Genomic DNA, 16,580 nt, shown 5'->3' on the forward strand with positions numbered 1-16,580 from the left:
TCCGGTTATGATATAAGATGCCAGAGCTAAACAAGAACACATGTTCATATATTGTGGTTATTTTGGGAAACTGAGGATTGTTTTGAACTGTTACTGTTATTAAACCAGTACCAGGCAGGGGTGGTATTAACCCAGAGGGAAGCCATTATGCCATTCTAAAAGGGCTGTGAAGGGGGGAAAACAGAGGCAGGATGCTGCAGAGTGACCTTTGGGCACAAGAGAGCACTCAGGAGGCAGCGGCCAAGTTACAGTCAAGTTTTGCCCAGCTCTATTAATAACTCTTTAAATACATTTTATATGAAATAAGGTACCATTCATAAAGGCTAATAATTTTTCTTAATGGTTACATAACTAGATGAGTCCTTCCTCCAGATATTTTCCCCAATCATAAAACTGGAGGGGACCTCGGGAGGTCATCTAGTCCAGTCTCCTGCACTCTTGGCAGGACTAAGTATTATCTTGACCCTCTCTGACAGGTGTTTATCTAACCTTCTGTGATAAATGAAGGGGGTAGGGACACAGAACAACTATGCCGTGAGAAACTTGGGGCCAGGTTTGAAAAATCATCGGTATCATATCTAGAAACTACTCATTTGAAATCCCAGATAGGTAAGTAGATCAGGAAATGTCTAGGAAGATGTGATTAGGTTTCTCTTTTTATGGCTTGTGGATTCTTCTGGGCTAACCCCAAATGCTTTTGTTTTGCTTGTAACCTTTAAGCTGGACCTCAAGAATGTTATTCTTGATGCTTAATCTTTGTAAGTGTTTTTTTGTTTTTGTTTTTTTTAAATCTAGCAGTAGCCTGAGTTTCCAGATGTATTTTCTCTCTTTATTTTTAATAAAATTTACCTTTTTTAAAAACAGGATTGGATGTGTGTGTCCTAAGAGGTTTGTGCACATGTTGTTTAATTAGCTGGTAGCAACAGCTGATTTCCTTTGTTTTCTTTCTCAGCTCTCCCCTGGGGGAGAGGGGGCAGGGAGGTGATGAAAGGGCTTGAGGGTACCCCACAGGAAGGATTCCCAAGTGCGCCTTCCTGGGTCCTCAAAGGGGTTTTGCACTTGGGTGGTGGCAACATCTACCCATCCAAGGTCAGAGAAAAGCTGTAACCTTGGGAGTTTAGTACAAGCCTGGAGTGGCCAGTATTAATTTTTAGAATCCTTGCGGGCCCCCACCTTCTGCACTCGAAGTGGCAGAGTGGGGAAATCAGCCTTTACACCTGCTCTTAAAAATCTCCAACGATGGAGATTCCACAACCTCTGTAGGCAATTTATTCCAGTGCTTAACCACCCTGACAGCTGGGAAGTTTTTCCTAATGTCCAACCTAAACTGTCCTTACTGCAACCCAAGCCCATTGCTTCTTGTCCTGGCCTCAGAGGTTAAGGAGAACAATTTTTCTCCCTCCTCCGTGTATCAACATTTTATGTACTTGAAAACTGTTATGTCTCTTCTCCAGACTGAACAAACCCTATTTTTTCCCAATCTTCCCTCATAAAGGTTTTCTAGACCTTTAACCATTTTTGTTGCATCTTTCCTGAAATGTGGCTCCCAAAACTGGACACAATACTCCAGGGTGATTTATTTCAGATCCTTTCCTCATTTTTCTATAAAGGTATTCTTATATTCTAGATACCTCAGTAACAATTTGTTATACCTATGTTTCTTAACATTTTGACGTTGGTGACCCCTTATTCAAAGTGAAAAACGTTCACAGCCCTTATATTTACTATAAAAAATACTAAAGAGTATCAATGATAGGTCTGTATAATTTCTGTATGTTTTTGCAAGAGGTTGACAGAGACTACTAGACTTTCAGAGGCAAGAGGGTGCAGGGAGCGGGGGAGTTAGTTTTTCTTTGTTTCAGATTGTACTAAAATTTCCAATACCTCGCAACCCCCTTTATTGCCTTTTCCCATCCCCTTCTGGTTCATGACCCACTGGTTTAGAAACACTGTTATACGATATGGAGATCAGGTCCTTTGAGGTGGCCTTTTTGGAGTTAGGAATTTTATCCTTGTTAACAGTCTTCTGAAATCTGGACTTTCTTCATGGGTTTTGATACAATGCTTTAGTTGCAAAATAGCTAATGCTAGTGTATCAATACACAGCATAAGTTCTTTGATGTTAATTTCCATAATTGAATCATTACGGAATATTTGGCCAATGGTTGTATAGCTTTGCACCTCAGACATGATATATTGTATTAAACAGGCCTGGTTGTTTTTAACTGCCTATTATGGTAAGTTTTCTTTATGAATCAGAGCTGAGAAAAGCTTGGTTATTTTACTTCAGTTCTGTTTTAGCTAGGATGACCAGATGTCCCGATTTTATAGGGACAGTCCTGATAATCAGGGCTTTTTCTCATATAGACACCTATTATTCCCCATCTTCTGTCCCAATTTTTCACATTTGCTATCTGGCCACCTTAGTTTTAGCCAGTTAGGTGCTTGGGGCAAATAGTGAAACTGGAAACTTTTTTTTGTGAATAATAATGACAGAAAAAACTCTACCACCTCTGGCATATTCAGCAGCAAATTCTGAGAGATGTTTTGTCTTTAAAAAAACCCTCGTGGATTGTGTTAAATAAGTTAAACTTTTAAGGAAGCCATTGTGATATACATATTTAATAAATATCACAGGCACATAAGAAAACATAAAATAATTGCTGGTAGAGTTAGCAAATAACACAAACTAGTTAAATGGTAAATGACAGATCAGTTCTAAAGAGTGATCTGGATTGCATGGGCTCATTTGAACAGAATGCATTTTAATACTGCTGAATACAAAGTGATATACACAGGACCCAGTAAAATAACTTCACTTACAAGATCAGGGAGTGTATTTTGGAGAGCCAGGGCTTAGGGGGTTATGGTGTATATCAGCTGACCATGAGCTCCGACATAGTGGCTAAGAGAACAAATGCTATTCTTCGATATTTAAGGTGGTGTTATTTTAAGACCATTACTGGAATCCAGTATTCAGTTTTGGTGTCCGTACTTCAAAAAGGATGTCAATGAATAGGAGAAAGTTCAGAAAAGAGCTACAAGAATGATTTTGAGGTCCGGAACATCTCTCTTAAGAGTGGGAAAAACTTAAGAAACTTGATCTAATGAATTTTTCCAAGAGATGGTTAAGAGATGACTCATCATTGTCTGTAAGTGTACATGAAGAGATGATATTTAATAGAGGGCTCTGATCTGGCAGTCAAACAACAAGATTCAATTATTGGAAGCTGAAGCTAGACAAAGTCAGACTGGAAATGTGGTGTAAATGTTTAACAATGAGGGTTACAATTGAAATAATTTATCTAGAGAAATGGTGGATTTTCCATCACTTAAAGTCTTTAAATTAAGACTTGAGATATGCTATAGATCAAAGAAAGATATGGGCTAGATGTAGAAGTTGCCTGGTGAAATTCTATGGCATGTGTCATTCAGGTGATCGGACTAGATGATTATAATGGTCCCTTTCTGGCCTTAACATCTATGAATATGTGAAAGGTTTTTTTATTTCAATAGATTTTTATAGAATACAAATTCTTTAAACCCCTGGTACTGATCAGTACACTAAAGAGGGTACAGAACTGCCAAAATCCTTCCCACTCTTTCACTTATTTAAGTTGGAGAATCTTAAAGAATCTCACTCAACATTTTACTATCTCGTAGTAGTGTTTTCCCAGAGGACCAACACTCCATGAAACTAGGACTAATAGCATCTAATTACTGACATATATATGAGTGACTAATATTAAAACACTGCCAAGATCAGACAAGCATTCCAAATCCATCATAGACTCAATGGTTCTCACAAGGTGCACTGCAGTCCCCGAGTCCCTTGGAAGCATTCACTTGTAGGGTCCAGCCCCTTTTCTTCTGTATAACATTAAACGTATAACATAAAGCCTTGTATTAACTGGGTTAACTATTTCATGGCTACTAACCCCTGTTATTCATCCTAAGGTTTTATTCCGCTGTCCCTTTCCATAATATCCGAGGGCCTTCCATGAGACATAGGCTGGGAATAGTGAAGTCCTTAATGGATTTCATAGAATATACTCTATTTAGGGTAGGGATTATTTTTTGTTTGGTGATTTTTGGATTTGTTTAGTTTGTTTTTCTTGGGTTTTTTTGCAGATAGAGGGGTGTTGGTGGTATTTACAACAGAGGGAAGGTCATTCTGCTGGAAAGGTGGAAAGGCTTTGTCATTCAGAAAGAAGGTCTTGCAAATTCCTAAAGTTTGCCAGACTCTAGATTCCTTTTTGTTTCTTAAATGTTCCGACATCCTCCAGAGATTGTAAATTACAGTTACTGCAAAACAATATTTATGTTCTAGTTACAAATGTATATTCCCATCTACATGTGTTTTAGAAGATTTGTGGGAAAATAAAAACTATTTAAAAAAAAAGTGAGGTAGCATTCATGTGTGGGAGTTCGGGCATGATCACATTCTATTCTATTTTGTTGCTGGGATGCTGTGTAGTAAGTGAAAGTAAAATGGGGACAGAGTAAGATGGTAGAAGGAAGAGGGGAAGAAGAGATGCATGTAAACCAAAGTCTAAGATGTGTAGAAGGAGAAGCAGGCAGAGAACATGAGCAATAATTAACAATTTACAGGGATATTTACAGGGATGATCGTTGTTCTGTGTTTGTACAGTACCTAGCACAACAGGGTCCTCCTAGTTGATGACTAGGGCTCCTAGGTACTACGCTATTACAATAATAAATAAAAACTGCACTCCAAAATTTCTGAATTCCCACCATATTTGTCTGTGTATGGGCAAGAAATTCCACTTAACACAAATATATTTTAAAAAAATGAAATCCAACTGTCTGTCCGTCTTCATATGCTAGAGAGGCAGTGAACATGGGGACCAGAAACTCATGAATTCTAAATCCACCTCTTCCACTTTACTATGTGGCACTGGGTGAGACCTTCATTTCTCTTTTCCTTAGTTTCCCCATCTGCAGATCAGAGATAGTACTTACCCACCTGAGAGATTCTCACATGAAAGATGCTAGATAAATGCAAAGTATGCAAGTTAAATCTAAAACTAACCTAAGAATTTGTGTTTTTCAGATTCAGTCCCTGTCAACAAGTTTCTCTCAATCTTTTGACAAAGTTTGTAGAAAAACTGCCTGTGGAAACAGCAACAGAACTATTGTCATACTGAATGGTTCTGGCATTATCTCCAGAATCTTGCTCTCCCAAATACTGAAAGAGTACCAAAGCTGCAATATAAAAAGTATGAAAGCAATTCCTGTAGCTGCAGTGAAAAAAAAGGATTTTTCTTCTATTTGATTTCTTTTTTGGTGGTTGTCACTGCTTTGTGCCAGCCAGTCACTTCATTTAGTATTCCAGCATGAGCCTAGTATAACAATAAATAGCAGAGCAGAGCAAGTTGCATACTAACCCTTCTATGCATATGCTCAGCCTAATATGTTTTGGCTGAACAGCAAACCAAATTGCCCTGCTGATCCATCTCCAATTATTCTGCAACAGACATTCAGCCTGTAGTGCGCTTCAAAATGAAGGCTGAGATGTACCTTAATTAATTTTTAGTTAGATTACTAAACAGAGAAACAACTGAAGAATAACAGAAGTGACAGGAGTGGCGCAGAACAGACAATGTTTTGTACTGTAGGGATTCATATCCAATATGTAAATCCCAGAGGGAAAATATCTCCACATGAAAATAAAACTGAAAATGATGTAGCCTTTGTTAAAAGACCAGATGCATTAGGTCACTGAGTCTAATACCAGCACCAGCACCTAGTGCAGAGTAGACCAATTTGAAATATTCCACCAACTGTGTGGCTTGCAGTAAACTATAGCAGAAAGTTAGTTATAGTTTGGTAGGTCAGGAAATCTCCTGACAATTGACATATTCTTTTACTGATTGGAGAATTTGGCACATACATATATGATTTATCTTTCTACAGTATCATTCAGGCCCAAGTAGTGGCGTGCATTACAGAACATCATAGCGTGTACACAATATTTTATGTAAGTAAATTATTTAGAAAACAATTTATTGTGCTCTAAATGTACTTACTTATGTAGGGTATTGTGAGATTTTGAATAGCAAAAGAAGAAGAATGAGAATGGGTGGGAAATAGGAAGCATTGAGTAGTCTGAGAAAATAATTAGTGCACCCTCTGGGGAGGGCAGAATTAAAAGCAAAGGTAATGAGGTAAAGAATCACTATAATTATTCTTCTGTATTTGTACGACAGTAGCATCCAGATGGTCAGTTATGATAGGAGCTCCACTGTGCTGGATGCTGAACAAAACATAAAAAGAAGTTAGGATCTACAGGGGATCTTGAAGGAGAGAAATGTGCTGGATTCAGAAATGGGGAGGAAGCCGCTGAAGATTGGTGATGAATTTAAGAGGCAGCACCATTAAGGACATCTGTTCAGGATGGAGTAGGGAGAACTAACTAGAAACAGTGGCTTAAGAGCTACGAAAAATTTAAGACAGACAAACAACTGGGTCAAATATGAAATCTTTTTTAAAAAAGAAGAGGTATAGTACCTGGCAGGCATTAGCAGAAAGAGATACGGATTGGTTCACCTGTACGGTGCAAAGCAGCATCCTGCAAAAGATGTTTCAGTGGTCATAGCAGCACATTTTCAAGACCAGATAGATGAGAGGTTAGTGTACAGGTTAATAAACCTAGGTTCTCAAAGAGGGGGCAACTGTTTGATTTGAGTCGGCAGGAGATGAGATGTTGGAGTTTTGGCCAATAATGCTTTCCTTATCAATTGGATATCAGTTTTGGCTAGGACGAACCTAAGGTTGTTTTGGCAGATTTGGGAGTTGATGAGATTGAGGCAGGCAGACAGGCTGAACAGTGAATTGAGTGTATCTGCAGAGAAAGGATACCCAAACTAAAATTCAGAAAAGAAAATCAGTAGGGAGAGAAAGAGGGGCTAATGAGCGACTAGTAAAAGGCATTGTCATGAAGACGACCTATTTATTGCCAAACACACACAAGTACACCTAGAATAGAGCAAAACTAAAAACAAACTGCCTGAGACTGCAGCAAACTACCCCAGGCAAGTGACAAGGATGCTGTGCTGAATGGCTCTTCCATTTGTGAAAATTGCCTTTTACATTTCCTCTAGGGAGAACACAGAAATTTAGGAAATCCCCACACATACATACAAACCAATTTAGATGCAATATGTGGTCTGGCACTAGCAAAAGAACACAACATTTTGCAGAGCTGTCCATAGTAAATCATTCAAGATGGTTTCTAGAGAGAAAATTGTTTTTGGAATTTTAGCTCCTGCAGTAACCACACTTCAATTCCCATTCCACCACTTACGCCCAGTATCTAGAAGCTTCAGAAACAAACCGATGTCACAAATATAACTCTCCCTTTGCAAACAATTTGCCTCTAAAATATAGAGATGTCCATGCACTGCAAAAATATCCTTCCAACTTGCTATAAGCCCAACCAGAGGGCTAGACCCTGCAGTCCTTACTCAGCCAAAACTCCCACTGACTCAATGGGAGTATTGCATGACTACAAATTTCAAGAGAAGGCCCGTTTAATACTAATATATATCAGGGGCTGCTTTTTTGGTAAATGCACGTGCACACTTGTGTGATAAGGCTGGAGGCAAACATGTGAACTGCTAACTTCTCTGACTAGCAGTTTATTATCCCCGATAATGTCACGGCTAACCTGGTGGCTGAACTTTGTGACTTTGTCCTTACCCATAACTATTTTACATTTGGGGACAATCAGATCAGCGGCACTGCTATGGGTACCCGCATGGCCCCACAGTATGCCAACGTTTTTATGGCTGACTTAGAACAACGCTTCCTCAGCTCTCATCCCCTAAAGCCCCTACTCTACTTGCGCTATATTGATGACATCTTCATCATTTGGACCCATAGAAAAGAAGCCCCTGAGGAATTCCACCATGATTTCAACAATTTCCATCGCACCATCAACCTCAGCCTGGTCCAGTCCACACAAGAGATCCACTTCCTGGACACTACAGTGCTAATAAATGATGGTCACATAAACACCACCCTATACCGGAAAACTACTGACCGCTATTCCTACCTACATGCCTCCAGCTTTCACCCTGACCACACCACACGATCCATCGTCTACAGCCAAGCTCTGCGATACAACCGCATTTGCTCCAACCCCTCAGACAGAGACAAACACCTACAAGATCTCTATCAAGCATTCTTACAACTACAATACCCACCCGCAGAAGTGAAGAAACAGATTGATAGAGCCAGAAGAGTTCCCAGAAGTCACCTACTACAGGACAGGCCTAACAAAGAAAATAACAGAACGCCACTAGCCGTCACCTTCAGCCCCCAACTAAAACCCCTCCAATACATTATTAAGGATCTACAACCTATCCTGAAGGATGACCCAACACTCTCACAAATCTTGGGAGACAGGCCAGTCCTTGCCTACAGACAGCCCCCCAACCTGAAGCAAATACTCACCGGCAACCACATACCGCACAACAGAACCACTAACCCAGGAACCTATCCTTGCAACAAAGCCCGTTGCCAACTGTGTCCACATATCTATTCAGGGGACACCATCATAGGGCCTAACAACATCAGCCACACTATCAGAGGCTCGTTCACCTGCACATCCACCAATGTGATATATGCCATCATATGCCAGCAATGCCCCTCTGCCATGTACATTGGTCAAACTGGACAGTCTCTGCGTAAAAGAATAAATGGACACAAATCAGATGTCAAGAATTATAACATTCATAAACCAGTCGGAGAACACTTCAATCTCTCTGGTCACATGATTACAGACATGAAAGTTGCGATATTACAACAAAAAAAACTTCAAATCCAGACTCCAGCGAGAAACTGTTGAATTGGAATTCATTTGCAAATTGGATACAATTAACTTAGGCTTGAATAGAGACTGGGAGTGGCTAAGTCATTAGGCAAGGTAACCTATTTCCCCTTGTTTTTTCCTACCCCCCACCCAGACATTCTTGTTAAATCCTGGATTTGTGCTGGAAATGGCCCACCTTGATTATCATACACATTGTAAGGAGAGTGGTCACTTTAGATAAGCTATTACCAGCAGGAGAGTGGGGTGGGGGGAGATATTTTTCATGCTTTGTGTGTATAAAAAGATCTTCTACACTTTCCACAGTATGCATCAAATGAAGTGAGCTGTAGCTCACGAAAGCTTATGCTCAAATAAATTGGTTAGTCTCTAAGGTGCCACAAGTACTCTTTTTCTTTTTGCGAATACGACTAACACGGCTGTTACTCTGAAATATTTCATGGTAAACATCCTCTCCATAAAAAACAAGGAGTCCTTGTGGCACCTTAGAAAATAAAATTTGAGCATAAGCTTTCGTAGCTCTACAGTTCCTGTAAAAAACCTCAGACATGTGACCTGAATATTCATGTATTAACAGAGCATGCACTTTACAAGACTGCATAACAGTTTCAGCAGAACTCTGTGATGGAATTTCTCTGTGTAACAACTTATGAGATCACCCCTGCCCACTTTGTAGTTAAATTTCCAAAATATCTTTGTTGTTCCAAACTGGTGTATCCTGCAAGTACGTAACCCATGATAGCTGGCTTTGGGAGCTGAACCCAGCCCAGATCCAGAGCTGATATACATCCCTGAACAGAAAACAATTGAGTTGTTCTCTGAGGGACAGAATGGAAAGCAAAAGTCATGAAGTGATTATAAAATTCCAGTGCTGATCCACCCATTCATGGGGGGGAGTGGAGTAAAACTGTGTTACTTTGGGTCACACCAAGTGGAAAACTAGTTTTGCATTCTTCCCTTTAGTATTATGCACATACTCCCTAAGGGCCGGATTCAAAGTCCATTGAAGTCAGTGGAAAAATTCCCACTGATTTCAATGAACTTTGGATCAGGGCCAAAATCTGTGCAGTTTTGTACTGAACTCATAATAAACCCCAAGAAGCTAGTAACATGCTTTAGTTTTAGTGGCACTTCACAAGAGTGAGTGTTTACAGACAACTATGCCTTCATGAGTATCAAACAGTGCTAGTATCTTCATTTTTGCTATTTTCTACAAATACAAAAATCCAATCCCAATGTTCTGAAAATATCAACACTGTTTAATTGGCATTAGAACTACTCATTAGCTTTTGAATATTAGTAAACAGAAATCCTATTTATGTTAAAACTTAACATATAGAAATCTGCTTACTCTCCCTTTGATGAATCCAGGATAATATCTGATACCCAATCTCTTCCATTGGCATGTACCACTGACAAAGATAACACATGTCAGCGGGCTGCATTTTGTTTTTTTAAATCAACTTATGTAGAAACAAGAGGCTTCTGGATGCCATGGGTATTATCATCCAAAAACATAGGACCATATCCTCAGCTGGTGTAAATCAATGTATCGCCATGGAAGCGAATGAAACCACATCAGTTTACACCAGCAGAAGATCTAGTCCATTATGTATGTAGTCTGGAAGGGAGATACTCTGACAGAATTCACTCCAATATTAAATACAGAAGTAATGGCTCTGAGGAGTTGCTGTTGGTACAGAAACTAGTATATAATCCTAATGGACATAACATTCTCCAGTCATTTAACTATTGGGAGTATACATGTTCCAGTGAAAAGTCATTCTCCGTTGGGCCAGTCTTCTCCCTGCTTTGCTCATTGCTTCCCCACCCCCTTAAGGCACTTAAGCCTGGCAAGGCAAGTGAGCAATCTGCTTTCTCAGAACAGGTATGCCAATAGCATGGGCCAGATCAGCTTCAGGGGATCCTGTGTGTGTCATGGAAACTGAATTCTTTTCATTATCTAAAGGTACTGGGCCAATCTCACCCCCACCTTCCTCCAAAACAGGCTCTATGATCTGGGATCCTAGCTACATCCTCATGGTTACTGTAAAGTGCTTCCCCTGTGACATCAAACTGAGTTCCTTTTTCTCTTCAAAAACAGGCCAGTTTATGGGTAAAATTTTCTATATATTTATGCACACTAAAGTAGCTCAATATTGTCTTTCACATGAAAGGAGGAAAGATTTTCAGGCTAACTGTGGAAGACAACCCATTTCTACATGCATCACTTGTGCTGACAAATTCACAGCATTTTCTATCTCACCATTATCTGGAGAAGTCCCAGACCTTGCACTTGAAACTTGCAGAACAAAAGCAGATCATAAAACTAAACTCTGCAATTCACTCACAACTGCACATGTAAACCAGGTATCTTTCTGCCTCTCACCCACATTCACACGCTCACTGCAGGGGCAGCTTCATTCATTCCAGTAAAATCTCGGGGCCGCATTTTCAAACGTGGGCGTCTAAATATAAGCACATGAACTCCAGCCTCAGGCATCTCTTTGGCCTCAGCTCTTCAAGCAGTTCAGAGCCAAAAAGAACCGCCAAGGGGTTTAGCTTTCCACGTGAACTGAAAGAGCACGCTGCGAGAGAAACCTTCTCAGGTGCGCAGCAGGGCTGGCAAACGGAGAGTTTCAATAAGCGAAATCAAAAATCCCCACGTGCGACTGAAGCCCTCACACAGTACGATCCTCGCCCCTCCTCCTCCCCAGAAGGAGAGTCGAAACCACTCTCCTAAAATTAATCCCAAGTAAGGGGCGCTTCCTCCCTTCCTGAGGTGTGGGGTCGGGGCTATCACACCCTCTCCACCGCGACCCCCTCCACGTGTCAGCACTTAGCTCCAGGACTCCCCCTTCTATTTCTAAGGTGCCGGCTCTTCATCTCGCTCCCAGCCAGCCGTGATCAAACTCTTACTTACCAACCTCCCCATCCTCTTCCTCCTCCTCCTCCTCCTCCACTTCCAGCAGCACGTCCTGGTTCTCCACTGTCATCCTCCCGCAAGTTTTGTCCCCCCTCCCTCCTTTGTGCCGACTCGGCCTCGCACACAAGTTCGCCCCCTTCCCTGGAGCGGGGTCTGGCGCGACGCCGAGCCCTGCCCGGCAGCTGCCCCGAGCTCCGCCGGCGAAGTCCCGGCCGCGCAGCAGCGAGCTCGGGGCGGGGCGGGGCGGGGCGGACGCCTGGGGAGGCTAGACTCGTACAGAGCCAAGTGCGGGCAGGGCTGCAACCTCCACCCTCCTCGCGAGCGTCACTCAAGGGCGGGGGGGGGGGGGGAGAGACGGGGCTCTCGTTGCCCTGACAGACAGGCCAGCAGAAGGGGAAGGAGTGACGAGCCCATCCTCCCCTTTCTGTGCAACGCCCAGAGAGCCAGAGTTTGACACCTTCTCCCTTCCCACCCCTGCCAAAGCAGAGACGCCTCCCAGCTTCCAGAGCCCGAGCACTGACTCCGACCGCCGCAGGGCACGTGTTTCTAGGCGCCCAGGGTTTATCCCACCGCTGGCTGAGGGGGAAGGGAAGGTCTGGGTTGTGAGCCCAGCCGCAGGCAGCAGAGAAGTTAACCTGTGCCCGCACGGGATCAGCCCGCACAGGATCAGCCCGCTCTTCCTTCCTGAGGTGGATGTTTACGGGTTGTTTTCAAAGTGGTAGCCAGGACAACGGCCATGGGGTGCTTACAGTTTCAGGCCCTGCTTTGGGAAAGTAAGAGCAAAGGTGGCCAGTTTCTAAGTAGTTGCTAATTGCGACCCGCCACATACATGCCCACCCTCCAACCATTACCACTGTACTAAAGACTGGGGTGGTTTTTTTTTTTAACTAGATTGTGGCCTATGCTGAAATTGATCAGATTCCCATTAGGTATGAGCTTTCCTGAGCTACAGCTCACTTCATCCCATGCATACTGTGGAAAGTTTAGAAGATCTTACTATATATACACACATGCTTTGTGTGTATACAGTAAGATCTTCTACACTTTCCACAGTATGCATCTGCTGAAGCGAGCTATAGCTCACGAAAGCTTATGCTCAAATAAATTGGTTAGTCTCTAAGGTGCCACAAGTACTCCTTTTCTTTTTGCGAATACAGACTAACACAGCTGTTACTCTGAAACCTGTCATTAGGTATAAGTATTCCTTATGTCTATTAGAGAAGCAAACAGAGGTCCAAGTCAGAATCCAGGTCCTGTTGTGCTAGGTGCTGTACCACTGAAGACCAAGTCCTCCCCCCCCAAAAGAAAGATTATGGGGCTTGTCTTCACTGCCTTGTTAGCTCAAGCCAGAACTGAGGTTTTGCTCCTAACTCAACTCCTGTTGACACACAAATCTCTGGCTTTAGTGCTTTAAACTTGAGCTAACTGGCCACTATGTCAGGATATGTGTGCTGAAGGTCCAGTGCTGCTGATGCTGAAACTAGTAAATGCTGCAGGGGTGCAAAAGCTCAAGTTACAACAACCCATCTGCTAATCCAGTCACTCTGGCTATGGCGGCTTTGAAGTGTGGTCATTCTAAGTACTTGACTACATGGAGACAGTGTGTGGCAAGTGAGTACAAAGTTTTACCAGCACAGCTGTGTTGGCTAGGAGTGTGAAAACAAACACACCCAAAGCCAACATAACTATGCTGCCAAAAGCTCTAGTGGAGGGTTTCTCAACTGTGGGTTGGGACCCAAAATTGGATCACCTGAATGTTTCAAAGGGTCATGTGGCAGCTCTTGTCCCATGGCCCTGGCTGGGCTGACCTCCCTGCTCCAGGCACTGCCACCTCCAGGGGCCCAGGGCCACTCTGGTTTGGCCCCACAGTCATGACGAGGAGAGCCCAGGTAGGCCAAATCTGAGTGAGTGGCACTGCAACCCCCATGAGTAGGGCCCTACCAAAATTCATGGTCCATTTTGGTTAATTTCATGGTCATAGGATTAAAAATTGTAAATCTGATAATTAAATAGCTGAAATCATGAAATTTCATAATGTTGTAATTTTAGGGATTCTGACCAAAAAGGAGTGTGGGGGGGGGGGAGAAGGGGTCGCAAGGTTACTGTGGGGGGGGGGGTTGTGGTACTGCTACCCCTACTTCTGCTCTGTTGCTGGGGGTAGTGCTGCCTTCAGAGCTGGGCAGTGGGAGAGCTGTGGCTGCTGGCTGGGAGCCCTGCTCCAAAGGCAGAGCTGGCAGCAGCAGTGCAGAAGCAAGCATGGCATTGCCAGTTACTGCTGCGCTGCTGCTGCTGGGGCGCTGCCTTCAGAGCTTGGCACCTGGCCAACAGCCACCGCTCTCCAGCCACCCAGCTCTCAAGGCAGTGCAGAAGTAAGGGTGGCAGTACTGTGACCTCCCCTAAAATAACCTTGCAACCTCCATGCAACTCCCTTTTGGGTCAGAACCCCCCATTTAAGAAACACTAGTCTGCCCTGTGAAATATATAGTATAGGGTAAAAGCACATGAGACCAGATTTCATGGGGGGAGACCAGATTTCATGGTCCGTGAAGCATTTTTCATGGCTGTGAATTTGGTAGGACCCTACCCATGAGCTGGGTCACAATTCCACTCACACAAATTTGGTCCAGTCAGGGGAAACCTGAGTGGCACTGTAACCACAGAGGTTGCAATTCCCAGAGTGGAGAACCAAGCCCAGCCCGCCCCACAGCACAGGAGCTGCCACTGGATTGTGTACTGGGCAGGACCCAACCTGAACCACCCTAGGGCAGGGCTGTAACCAGGGTGGGGTAAGTGGGGCAGCTGTCCAGAGCACAAAAGCCACATGGGTGGCTTGGTCAGTGACACCAGGCAGTGTGGGCCACCCAGCCTGTCTGGGGTGGGGAGGAGGAGGAGTACAACCAAAAAAATCTGGAAGGGCACCTCCCCCACACCCCGTTGCCTTCGGTAGGGGGCACAAATATGCTTGCTCATCCTGGACACTAAAATGCCTAATTATGGCTCTGTCCCAGGGCCTCCACCCCAGACTATTTACTGGTCAGGATGGGCCATAAACCTTTACAAATGGGTCCTGAGCCCAAAAAGGTTGAGAACCACTGCCCTATTGTATACAGGGTTACACCAGGAAAAGGGTCCTTTTGCCAATATATAGTTTATGTTGTTCAAGAAAGTGGTTTAACTATACCAGCAAAATACTATAACTCCTTTTGTCCATATAACCTGCACCACCACTAGGGGGCTATTGATGTAGCTATGCTGGCAAAGCACTTGTAGTGTAGGTAAGCCCTTATACATTGAGAAACTTGAGTACTAACTCAAGCCAACGGGTACAATGAAGACAACCCCTGTATAGAAGTAACATGTTTCTTTAGCTCTTGGATCATTATCTCTGTGTAACTTGTAAGCTGCCTGCTGCAGTCAGACTTGCTGAAGTCACTGACTTGGGGAAGGATGCTCCCTTGGTTTAGATGAATTTGAAGGCAGTTTAAAGCTGGGACCCTGGCAATGTAAAAAAATACACCTTATTTTACTAATAGTATCCTAGATTATGAAAAGAGAAAGGAGTATAAAAATCAATTTACTTGCCACTATGCATTTCCACTTGTAAGTTTTGTTTTTGCTTGTAGCCACTTTCATACCATTTGTGCTGCTGTGATTAGATTTCAACCACTGCAAGGAACTTTCATTTGCTTAAATCCAACTGTTTCATTATGGAATTTGTTTCTATTCTTTTTTAAATTGGGGAAACACTTCTATTGTTCTTAGGTTTGTTAAAGCTGTTTTGTTTAACAAAATTAAGCTTTGGGCCAAATGTAAGTGGATAGTGTCCTTTACAAAAAAGTATTGTAACAAGTTTATAACCACCTTAAATTCCAGTTGTCACAGATCTGTATACTACTGTCACGCCTATCTCCATGTCAACAGGAGAGAGAGAGATCAGATTTTCTTATTCCAAAAGCAAAAGCCACAAATGCTAGAGTTTAAGGAGAGTCTCAGTTTCATGTTTGTAGTATAGGGTCTATGACCGTCAGTTCTAATTCTCTTCACTAAAGTGCAGTGCTACACATTAGCAAGTTCATTGCAGTATCTCACTCTTGAGATAAAATTGTGTGTTTGATTGAACCATCTCACTAATTTTTCTAAAATTTCAATTTATATTGTCTAAGCTGGCAAGCCCTGATCTGTTTATTTAACAAAACTAGACTAATTTGTGGGGCTAATATAATGAGGTAAGGATACAAGTGGTACAAAAAAACTAAATATTCTTAGCAGGAGCCATTGCAAAGATTTTAAAAATTGATTAATGATTTTGGATGCCTCCATTTTTGTTGAGCATCCAATCTTTTGATAATCAGGTAGGGTGCCTTTAAATTGTCTCAGATTGGGCATCCAAAAATGGAGGTAAGGGAAAAAAATTTAAAAAATTGCTGCACACTGAAAATGCTGGCCCTATGTAAGGAAGGCCAGCAGGTATAAAAAAGGAAACCTATGCAAGAGATGTGTTGTATTAGTTTAGATAGAATAAGTGGGTCAAAGTTGTTATTACCCAATCCCAGCAATATTAAACAGAATTAAGCAAGATTTGAGGTTTGATACACAGAGCCCTCAGTCTGCTTAGTACCATGACAAACAGCATTACAAATCCTTTCAATTGGTTATTAAAGATGAACACAAGGGAAAAGTTACTTTACATTTCAAATGCTTTATTTAATAAAGCTTTCAACATTTTTTATTCCTACTCCTAGCTGGAGAGAATTGGAGAAAGTCTGGTGTTTCAAGAGCCCTTGGATCTGGTAGTTTGAG

General features: G+C 42.4%; 1 protein-coding gene across 4 annotated transcripts in view; it reads right to left on the bottom strand.

Annotated features, from left to right (window-relative positions):
* The window catches only part of ANO6 (anoctamin 6), a 166,237-nt gene extending 154,218 nt beyond the window's left edge, over positions 1-12,019 (bottom strand). For all 4 annotated transcript variants that reach the window (XM_073327998.2, XM_073327997.2, XM_073327996.2 and 1 more), the window contains exon 1: positions 11,778-12,019. In XM_073327998.2, coding sequence (XP_073184099.1) covers positions 11,778-11,850 — 73 coding nt within the window. In that variant the 5' untranslated portion in view covers positions 11,851-12,019. The remainder of the gene's footprint in view (positions 1-11,777) is intronic.
* Between the last annotated feature and the right edge of the window lie 4,561 nt (positions 12,020-16,580).

The sequence above is a fragment of the Lepidochelys kempii genome, chromosome 1 (assembly GCF_965140285.1).
Source record: "Lepidochelys kempii isolate rLepKem1 chromosome 1, rLepKem1.hap1, whole genome shotgun sequence".
Taxonomy (NCBI): Eukaryota; Metazoa; Chordata; order Testudines; family Cheloniidae; genus Lepidochelys; species Lepidochelys kempii.